General features: G+C 39.5%; 1 protein-coding gene across 5 annotated transcripts in view; it reads left to right on the forward strand.

The window, feature by feature from the left end:
• Window positions 1-10,921, forward strand: part of lnx1 (ligand of numb-protein X 1) — a 52,694-nt gene extending 41,773 nt beyond the window's left edge. For all 5 annotated transcript variants that reach the window (XM_048206676.1, XM_048206677.1, XM_048206680.1 and 2 more), the window contains 5 exons: window positions 1,300-1,434; window positions 4,667-4,844; window positions 6,895-7,153; window positions 9,208-9,366; window positions 9,545-10,921. In XM_048206676.1, coding sequence (XP_048062633.1) covers window positions 1,300-1,434; window positions 4,667-4,844; window positions 6,895-7,153; window positions 9,208-9,366; window positions 9,545-9,680 — 867 coding nt within the window. In that variant the 3' untranslated portion in view covers window positions 9,681-10,921. The remainder of the gene's footprint in view (window positions 1-1,299; window positions 1,435-4,666; window positions 4,845-6,894; window positions 7,154-9,207; window positions 9,367-9,544) is intronic.
• Window positions 10,922-11,828: the final 907 nt, after the last annotated feature.

Here is an 11,828-nt window from a genome sequence, read left to right on the forward strand (position 1 = left end):
TTAACTGCTGGCAGGAAACTGATTAAATTAGTCCAATTAAGGCGATAACAAGCTAGGCCCACTCATTTAAGAGGCAGCACTGAACTCCCAAGAACTCCATGGGCTTTCAATGCGAGTGTGTGCGCTTGAGAGAAACATAAGCTACAGGGTTGTCAACAGAAGGGGTTAATGGAGAAGAAAGCTGTGAGGCACTCATATGGAATCACAGGAATGGACGAAGAGGAAAAGATAAATAAATCAGAGAGGGAAAAACTAAAGCTTGTGCCCTCCTTCAGCTCACAAATACACACAGACTGCAGCATGGATCCTAAATCTCCATATATATTAGTTTTTCTTTAATAAGTACACACTTCTGAGATATAATCACACATTCACACTGAGCTGGAGCTGTAGGGCATTGGCAGTCACAACATCTGGTAATTGTGCTTCGTAGACGTCCGGAGAGTAATGAGACATTACGCACACACTCTCTGGGGTATGAACAAACTATTTTAAATTTTAAATTCAGTTTTTGAACTGCTTGTTCCTCAGGGAAGTAGTTGTCCTCTGTTTGCTCTCCTGTAGAGTTCGAAAGGTTTCTGCGGTAGACGGCTAATGTTAGGCCAACTTTCACCCACCGATGTTAAAGGCTCCATGAAATCAAAATTGGAGCTTGGTGGCTTTTAGCCCATGTTTATTATCATTGAGGAAATCTTGCAAGGGAACCCCTTCCTTCCTATTAAAGGGATAGTTCACCCAAAAATGAAAATTATCCCATGATTTACTCACCCTCAAGCCATCCTAGGTGTATATGACTATCTTCTTTTAGATGAACACAATCGGAGATATATTTAAAAATATCCTTAGTCCTTCAAGGTTTATAATGGTTGTGAATGGAAATAAACAAGTAATATATAAGATACACTCATACATATCATATACACATAGGATGGGTTGAGGGTGAGTAAATCACGGGATAATTTTTGGGTGAACTATCCCTTTAAAAAATGAAGCTGACACTGTATTTTTAGTATTTTTAGACCTGAAAAGTTACATAAAAGTTTTAACATACTAATATTTTAACATATTAACATTTTATTTATTTTTTTTTTTAAATAAATATTTTATATAAATATTGATGACTCATCTTGCACTACACAGATTTTTGTCCAATCAAATGCTTTCTATAATGAAATGTTCCCGTCAAGCTAGTTATCTTGTCACAGGTTGGCGTACATTTCAACATTCATATAACCTCATGTATTAACCTAAAAATAACTTAAGGCAGGACACTAATGGCACCTGCTACGTGTTCTACAGGCGAGTGAGGATCGCGTCCACTTCATTGTGTCCCGCCAGACTCACATTCCTACTCCGGACATCCTACAGGAGGCGCCATGGAACATGGAAGGGCCACCACCCTACTCGCCTGTGGATATTGAGCAGTCATTACTGGTGGGTTTCATAAGCATAGGCCGCACACACTATTTCCCGTCCCTCTGCACCACTTTACTAAACATTCTCTTATTGAGGGAAAAGATCTGAAAGCCTATTACGTCTACATCAAAGAATCGCACAATCAGCCAGCTCACACAGCCTAACACACATATACACACACTCCTCTGAGACAGCCGTTTTCAAACCTATTAACAGAAGAAAACCCAGAAGGAGGAAACACAGCCGCGGCGGGGTGGATTTCAGTGCGTCTTCTAAACGGGATTTTCTGCTGCTCAATATCTGCACTGACAACTTCCCTTGTTCTAATAAAACTCAAATTCATCGTTAGTCAATTCTCTTCCTTCCTTCCTCTGCTGACAAAAACATCTTAGACCAATCTGTGAGGGTTTTCTGATGTTTGCTGGTTTAAGAGTCAATGACAAATAAAGATGCAGAGTCATTTACCATTATTTGGCAAATTTTTTTGGGCAAAATCCGGTCATTTCAAATAGGAATCCACATGATTGAGAAATTTGCGTGAAGGCGAAAGATTTCCTCATGCAGATTTCACAACGGATTGAAGCTGGTCACGTGGCTTCACCATGTTGAACTGCTTGGTTTGAAAGTAACTTTTGTTGGAGCTGTGCTTCATACATTGTTACACTATTGACAATAAACAAAGGGCACATAAAATTTTGCAAAAATTTTGCTAATGTGACTTAGGCCCCGTTTACACTAGTGTCTTTCGTTTTAAAGTGCATAAGTTTTGCTATGGTTACATCTGTCGTTTACACTACGCTGGCGTTTTCGAACCTCGAAAACTGAGACTTTTGAAAACGCTGTAGACCTCGTCTTAGTTTGAGAACACAGGGGTTGCGGTTCAGTATAAACGGACCAAAATGGAGACTTTTGAAAACGATGGCATGGCTGCCCATGTTCGCTCTGCGTATCCTTGACGACCGTGTAAACAATAACATGGAGATTGAACTGCAATCTTTGCTGGCTTTGTTGTCATTTTAGCAGCCATTGTGCAGTTAAACTCTGCATTTTTTACTTTATACTGCAGCTGCCTACATGCGCAAGAAGCAACTGTTTACACTTATACGCACATGCCCAGTGTGCATGAACGGTCATGTGACATGCATTTTCGGTCATATAGTATACACGGAGATCGTTTCTGAAACGCTGTGGAAACGCCAGTGTATGCGAGGATCGTTTTCATTTTAAAACACCATTTTAAAACGAAAATGCACTAGTGTAAACAGGACCTAAGTGATGTGCATGGAAAAAAAAAAAAAAAAAAAATGTAGTTTAAAACATTTTCTTAGAAATGTATGATTTGTATTCATGTTGGTTTAAAGGTGCCCTAGAACTTTTTTTTAAAAGATGTAATATAAGGCTAAGGTGTCCCCTGAATGTGTCTGTGAAGTTTCAGCTCAAAATACCCCATAGATTGTTTTTAATTAATTTTTTTAACTGCCTATTTTGGGGCATCATTAACTATGCACCGATATATAGGTTGTGGACCCTTTAAATCTCCCGCTCCCCTCCCCCGGAGCTCGCGCTTGCCTTGAACAGCATAAACACAGTTTACACAGCTAATATAACCCTCGTCATGCATGCTGCTTGCATACATCGGATCATGTAAGTATAGTATTTATTTGGATGTTTACATTTGATTCTGAATGAGTTTGAGGCTATGCTGCATGGCTAAAGCTAACATTACACACTGTTGGAGAGATTTATAAAGAATGAAGTTGTGTTTATGCATTATACAGACTTCAAGTGTTTAAAAATGAAAATAGCGACGGCTCTCTTGTCTCCGTGAATACAGTAAGAAACGATGGTAACTTTAACCACATTTAACAGTACATTAGCAACATGCTAACGAAACATTTAGAAAGACAATTTACAAATATCACTAAAAATATCATGATATCATGGATCATGTCAGTTATTATCGCTCCATCTGCCATTTTCCACTATTGTTCTTGCTTGCTTACCTAGTCTGATGATTCAGCTGTGCACATCCAGACGTTCTGCCCTTGTCTAATGGCTTGATCATGGGCTGGCATATGCATATATTGGGAACGTACACCCCGACTGTTACGTAACAGTCAGTGTTATGTTGAGATTCGCCTGTTCTTCGGAGGTCTTTTAAACAAATGAGATTTATATAAGAAGGAGGAAACAATGGAGTTTGAAACTCACTGTATGTCATTTCCATGTACTGAACTCTTGTTATTCAACTATGCCAAGATAAATTCAATATTTAATTCTAGGACACCTTTAATGTTATGTTTAAACTATTTTAAGAAAAGTTTACATTTAATGATTGTAAAAATGTGTTTTCCTGTAAAATATTTTCCTTCCACCTAGAGTATATGTGAGCGTACACATCTTAAACCTTTTTTGTAACATTATTTGTAAAAAGTTTTTTTTTTAATATTATTAATGATTAATTCATAAACACCAAGACTTTGGTCACACCACATGAAAAGGTCATAAAACTGCCAAATTATCTGATATTTTAATAGATTAGAGGATCAGGGTTCACCTCTATGATATAATTTCCTGTTGTATATTTTTCAAATGAAAGCATGACAAATGCCCAACATCATATAAAACCAGACTAGACCAGAACAAACCAAACACTCTCCTTCACTATCTCTCCACTACTTTTTTTCCCCCCCTTACAATCACTTTTTATCCTTTCAGTAACTCTTGTTAATTCTCTTTTACACACTATGAGAGGTGAAAACATTCTGGCAGCATACTGTCAGAGGCTTTTCACTCCTCTGAATTAGACACGGCCTAACTCACACACACACACATACATTCTCTCTCCAGCGATAAGCCTGACACACTAACTCCAGATCTGATTTGCTGTAGCCGGAGGCTCAGACTAAATATAAACAGCCCTTTTATTGAACTTTAATAACGCTTTTTATTAAGTTAGAACTTAGCGACTGTGTTTGTTGTTTTTGGAGGGGATCCAAGGCAGAATTTGGCCGCGGTCAGCAATATCACAGCGTCCTGCAAGCTCACAATTTATTACAAACACACGCACACAAACACACGCTTCGGGCAGTCATGTGTTCAGACATTATTCTTATGCGTGGCGTCAGGAAAGCGTCAATCCAGAGCCCATAACAGGTCATAGATAACCAGATGTCATAAACCGAAAAATTTGCACTGAAATATTGCACAAAACTTTAGCGAATTAATCTCGTTTCTCATCCCATTCCAGGATTCGTGCCAAAAGCCCGCATGTTACGAGAAGACAGTGACTCTGTTAAAGGAGCCGCATGATTCTCTTGGTATGACGGTTGCCGGTGGGATGAGCAGCAGGGGGTGGGATCTGCCCGTCTATGTCACCAACGTCGACCCCAATGGAGTGGTGGGACAGGAGGGCTCGATCTGCAAAGGTACAGCCTCACACAGTGTTTAACCTACTCAGGAACATCTGACAAAGCCACACACACCTGTTTCCAAGGTGCCCCTCTGATCTTTCCTCCTTTTGAATGCAAGTACACACACAAACAAAGACACACCTGCTACTGCATATGCATGACTGTCATCAGCTCTGCAAATATATGCATATAACACTAGAAAATGACACACTCCCACTTGTACACCTGCCATACTGTCTCTCTATCATACACACTCACACAATCGCAATTATTAGTTGCTGTCTGAGAATATGGAAGTTTGTTAAGGTTTATTTCTGTCACACGTGACATGTACTGTATGTAGGCGTGTGAAGGTGTGATCATGCACAGGCTGGTGTGTGTGTGAGTGCATTTTTGTGACATATCAGGACACAAATTTGTATAATGACATGGGTATGACATAGGTATTTCAAGGAGAGGGTGACTTATGAGGACATTACCCCATGTCCCCATTTTTCAAAATGCTTATAAATCATACAGAATGAGGTAGTGTGGATATGGGTAGGTTTAGGGGTAGGGGTAGTGTAGGGCAATAGAAAATATGGTTTGTACAGTATAAAAACCATAACGCCTATGGAATGTCCCCACAATTCACAAAAACAAACCTGTGTGTGTTTAGAGTATAAAATACAGACACATACACACATAATAAAAGTGTTTAGACTTTATTTGCTGTATAAAAGTGGATAAAAGTGGGCAAAACCCAGTGTTTGAATTATACCAAAGCTTCTGGGAGGGTCCAATATTTGGAAGAAAATGGGTTTTAGAGTTTTGCAGGATAATATTGCTAGACTGTTAGAGAATCAGGTACTAAGATGGTACTCCTGTTATCCTTCTAATTCTGTACATAACTGTGTACAATAATAACAGTTGTCTTATCGAGTTGATTCTTAAAGGGATAGTTCACCCAAAAGTTGTTCCAAACCTGTATAAATTTCTTTGTTTTGATGTACACAAAGGAAGATATTTGGAAGAATGTTTGTAACAAAGCAGATCTCGCCCCCCATTGACTACCATAGTAGGAAATAAAAATACTATGGCAGTCAATGGGGGGCGAGATCTGCTTGGTTACAAACATTCTTCCAAATATCTTCCTCTAGATCCCCTTAAAGGGTTAGTTCACCCAAAAATGGAAATTCTGTCATTAATTACTCACCCTCATGTCGTTTCACACCTGTAACACTTTCGTTCATCTTCAAAACACAAATTAAGATATTTTTGATAAAATCCAATGGCTCAATGAGGCCTCCATTGTCAGCAAGATAATTAACACTTTCAGTGCCCAGAAAGCTACTAAAGACATATTTAAAACAGTTCATGTGACTACAGTGGTTCAATCTTAATGTTATGAAGCGACGAGAATACTTTTTGTGCTCCAAAGAAAAAAAACAAACAACAACAACAAAAAAACTTTATTCAACAATATCTAGTAATGGGTGATTTCAAAACACTGCTTCATGAAGCTTCGAAGCTTTACAAATCTTTTGTTTCGAATCAGTGGTTTGGAGCGTAACGAGGCTTCATTATATCATAAGTGTTTCGAAATTTCAATGGTTCACCACTGGGGGGGCGTGACTTTGTCAGTTTGATATGCGCTCCGAACAATTGATTTGAAACAAAAGATTCGATAAAGTTGCTATTTAGTTTGTTTGGCGCATTAAAAATATTCTTGTCGCTTCATAACATTAAGGTTGAAGCACTGTAGTCACATGAACTGTTTCAAATATGTCTTTAGTAGCTTTCTGGGCACTGAAAGTGTTAATTATCTTGCTGGCAATGGAGGCCTCACTGAGCCATCGGGTTTTATAAAAAATATCTTAATTTGTGTTCCGAAGACGAACAAAGGTCTTAAGGGTGTGGAACGACATGAGGGTGAGTAATAAATGACAGAATTTTCATTTTTGGGTGAACTAACCCTTTAATTCTAACACTGGGTAAGCTTTTAATGTTTTTAAATTAGAATCATATGGACAAGAGTCTTTTAGAGTCTGGTGATCTCTATAGTAATGTCTATGCCATCTCCTAGGTGACATTCTTCTAAACGTGAATGGGGTAGACCTGACCGGTGTGACTCGGAGCGAGGCTGTGGCTAACCTGAAGAACACATCGTCCCCGGTGGTCTTGCGGGTACTAGAAATGAGACCCCCTAATGAGAGCTCCCTGGACTGCATGCCGCCCCTGCATTCCCCATGCGCTCTGTCGCCCTCTTCACCCGGAGACATCAAACTACCCCCGCCTAATGATGACTACGCCCCCCTCTGGGTGTCCTGGCTCCAGCTGCCCAGGTACAATCAACAGAGTAGACACAAAGAAACAGACACAATTTAAAGTAAATCTGTCAAATGCAATATATAAGATAATAAAAAAAATGTGTTACTTTTTTATTTTTATATATTTTTTATATTTTACTGCTATTTTTCCCCTAGTCTTTCCCCCACTTTCTTCGCTTTTCTGAGCTTTTTATTTTGCCCATATTTAAAATCTTTGGGAATTTAAAAGTCATTTGCCATGATAGAGTGTGAAAGTTTTTAACGACTTCCCAAATTATTTCATATGCATAATTCAGAAAGTTGTGTGTAGTAGAGAAAGAGAGAGTGACAGGAGAACAGAGCAGGGTTGAGGAAAGCCCTTCTCACCCTCTCTGCTGTAACAGGTTTAGACGCTTGAAAGTGTGACGACTTTAAATAGACCTTTCTCTCCCATTCCCTGAACTTTTCCTTCTAGTTCTGCGGCTTTCTTTCCTTCGCACATTCTTTTGCTCGTCTGCTCTCCATTTCTACATCATCTCAATTCATAGAAGTCCACTCTAAATCTGAGCTTTGAGCTTTCGTGCCGTTAGCTGTCAGACATAGTCGATATCTGGCCTTCGATACTGTAAACATCCATACCAGTAGCATTTTTCCAGGGACCGTCAGTCTTCGAATACAAATCGAGTCTTTCAGTGTGGCTCGCCATTTGAAACTCACTTATTTCCCCAAGATATCCATAAGCTTCATCTGAATCTTTTATTTATTGTACATTCATCTTTTCACTCCAGTGTAATGGCTCCTGAAATGCACCATTATGCATCTCCCTTAAACAGATAGTTCACCCAAAAATTATAATTCTGTAAAATAAGGTTCAAATTATTACCATTTGTTCATTAGGTATCAAGTAATAGGTCCTTTCCAGGAGGAGGTCCTTTCCTGATCCTGTTTCCCTCTCTCTTCTCTCATTGCTTTCTGTGTTTCCTTCACTGTCCTGTCTAATAAAGGCTACAATTTACAATTATTTACAATAATAATAATAATTTATACAACTTGAAATATTTAAAATGCATTAAATTTGTATATGCATGCAGAAATGAAAGGGTAAGTTGACCCAAAAATGAAAATTCTGTCATTAATTACTCACTCTCATGACGTTCCAAACCTGTAAGATCTTCATTCATCTTCGTCACACAAATTAAGATATTTTTCATAAAATCTGAGCCAGCTCTGTACTTTCCATTGACAACTATGCAAGTATGCAAGTTCATAGAGAGATCGTAAAACTAATCCATATGAATTAAGCAGTTTAGCCCACATTTTCTGAAGATACACGATCGCTTTATATGATAAACAGATTGAATTTATTCACATATAAACACTGATCAGCAAACATAAACAGAAGCTCAGCTGAACCTGCTTGACGCGTGAGAACAAACCTCATTGGTTCTCGTACGTCAAGCTAACATGCTTGAACTTCTGTTTATCATAACTGATGTGTGTGTTGATGAATGTTATATGTGAATAAAAGGCTAAATGTTCAGCATATAAAGCGATTGTGTCTCTTCGGAAAATTTGGACTAAATCGCTCGATTCAGTGTCAAAATGGTAGTTGCGTAGACTGTCAATGGAGAGACAGAAATAGCTCAGATTTTAGAAAAAATATCGTCATTTGTGTTCCGAAGATGACTGAAAGTCTTACGGGTTTATAACGACATGAGGGCGAGTAATAAATGGAAGAATTTTCATTTTTGGGTGAACTATCCCTTAAACAATAACCAAGATTATTAAATGCTATAAAAGTATTGGTTATAATACCTAATGCTTTAGCTTATGTTAACAAATTAAACCTTATAGTAAAGTGAAATTCTATCAATTTTTACTTACTCTCCAATAGAACATGACAATAACAATCACTTACCATTTAAAAAAAAAAAAAAAAAAAAAAGATTTCCTGTCTGGGTGAACTATCCCTTTAAGTGTTCTTGCATTATATGCTTTGGCCTTCTTGGTGAATAATTTAATGTCCTTTGTACACCTGTATAACTGCTGAATGACAATAAAATTAACCTTGAATTTTCTGTCCATTCCAGGCATCTATACTGCTGTAAAGACATTGTCCTCCGCAGGAGCACGTCTGGCAGTCTGGGTTTCAGTATTGTGGGTGGACAAGAAGAACTCAACTGTAACCAGTCCTTCTTCATACGCTCCATTGTAGAGGGCACACCGGCCTACAACGACGGCAGGATACGGTACGGACACCTGGGATATGTAGTGTCTACGTTTGATGGAAACCATGCTTTATGTAGAACACCTATAAATAACTGCCTAGACCAATTTATTAAACACTATTTTTTTTCCCTTTACCCTCTTTCTTGTCACGACTCCAACATTCTGAAAGTTTATCCCTCTTTCGTTTTTTCTTATTAGCTGTGGTGACATCCTGCTGGAGGTGAACGGCAAGAGCACCTGGGGAATGACACACACGGCTCTAGTCCGCCTACTCAAGGAGCTGAGGGGTCGGATCACTCTCACCATTGTTTCTTGGCCTGGCAGCCTGCTATAGGACTACTCTGCATGGGGGAGGGGCGTATCACACTGACCCTGCACTAGGGGGTGGAGCTTACACTACAGACCTTATAATGACAACAAAAATGGTGGATTTTAGAATCCGAGACTTCCTTAAAAGGTGGGGCTTATGACACGGACTGCCCCTCCATGAGCAGGAAATGACACATGGACCTCATCCAGGTAGTAGGAGCTAAAACTCTAAACATGAAGGCGGAGCCAACAATTTAACTCCGCCCACCATTTGTCAGACTCCAAAACCAGGAGGCGCTTTCACAATTGCCCTTTTGTTGATCGGCAAGGCATAAATATGACATTTGTGCATGAGAGGAGCATCATGTCGGTAATATAGATAGAAGGCGGAGCTCTTAATCTGTACTAAAGGACTTGGGAGGGTCTAAAAACAAATTCAGGATGCAATGAGGAGCGCGCCTGTCAATAAATGAGTCGGAAATAGATGTATAAACATTATGGGCACTGTGCTCTATGTAGTCAGATTGTGTGACTCTAATGTTGTTCGTAGAGGACGTTCAAGATGCTGCACACGAGAGGGGTCTCCTTCGAATGCGAGGTGAAAGGGATACTGGGATAAGTAGGGTTTGGGCGGGGGACACGCGTTGCCAATTCCATTAGTTTTACATGTTAGAAAATGCATCGAAGTGGACGCACATTCTTTACTATAAACGTCGATGTCTGAAAACATGATAAGGAAACAGATTCAAGCACTTGTACTATGACTAATATTACTTTTGGTTTATTTCTCTCTCCGTTTCTACGGCTTTCGGATATCGGCTTCATTTCGTTCGTTCTGACAGTGGTTTGTTCTCTCCATCCGCCGGTATGGAGACACATTTGCCAAGTAGTTCTATCTATGTTGGTACGTTTCAGATGCTGTCGCATATGAAAATAAACTATAGTGAGTAATAAAAAAGAATAGCAACTGAAAAAAGAAAAGCAATGTTAATAGTCTATTTTAAAAATGGATGATAACTTATAATGCTTATAATGACAATGTGAGATTTTGGCGGCCTTGCTGACTTTTTTTGTTTACTTTGGAGGAGAAAGGAAAGGAGAGAGTGGTGTGTGAAAGGCTCACTGTGTGAGTGTGTGTATGAGTGTGTGTAGGTGTTATCGTGGGGTAAGGTGTGTGTGCTCTGGCATCTCATGCTTTGGCTTGTGCAGTATATTGTATCTGTTGGTACCTTTGGTTCAATGATCAATAAAGTCATTCTACAAGGAGACTTGTGTTACTGTGAGAGTTCTTAGTGTGCACTGTGCGTGTGTGAAGGGCTAAATGTTATTTGTCAGTGACATTTTTTGGTCCCCATTAGGAAAACAGCTTACTAAATGATGTTTTTTTGATAATGTAAAAATGCAGAAAGTTTTTGGTGAGGGTTGTGTTTAGGAGTAGGGGTAGGGCAGGGGTAGGGCAGGGGTTAGGCAAGTTCGGTCCTAGAGAGCCTTTGTCCTGCTGAGTTTAGCTCCAACCTTAATCAAACACACCTGAACAAGCTAATCAAGCTCTTCAGGATTACTAAGGCTATAGAGGGTATGCACGTGACGTCACCGTCGACCGTTACAACTGCGGTCACGGCCACTGAGTGACAAAAGACTGAAGGGACTCGCACACCGGACGCGAAGCTCAGCGCCTCGCCACGTCTATAAAATCGAACGCATTGTTTTAGAACTATGAGTGTAACTTACGCACACCGGTGGCGACATTCGGCGCCTGTCCGCGGCGCCCAGCTACGACTCAGAAAAAAATATAAAACAATGCGTTCGAATTTGAAAGACGTGTCGCGGCGCTGAGCTTCGCGTCCGGTGTGCGAGCCCCTTGAGCAGCAGCATTGGTTTTCGGCGTGAATGTCGCGAAAAACACACAAAACACATCCAAAACGTGAAAGAGCTTTGTGATTGACTGTACAAATAGCTTTGACACAAACCCTGAGGTATATATTTAAAAACTGCAGAAAGCAACAGGGAAAAAAGCAAATGGATCACTGCAATTCACAGAAACAGCTCGACTTCAGGCAGAGAAACATGTTTTAGTTATCATTTTGTGTCAAATTGTTGGATTTTGAGGTAAAATCATACCGTATATATTGTATTGTTATATATTAGTTTGACAACTCATCAATTAATTATT

This window comes from Megalobrama amblycephala, linkage group LG11 (genome assembly GCF_018812025.1).
Source record: "Megalobrama amblycephala isolate DHTTF-2021 linkage group LG11, ASM1881202v1, whole genome shotgun sequence".
Taxonomy (NCBI): Eukaryota; Metazoa; Chordata; class Actinopteri; order Cypriniformes; family Xenocyprididae; genus Megalobrama; species Megalobrama amblycephala.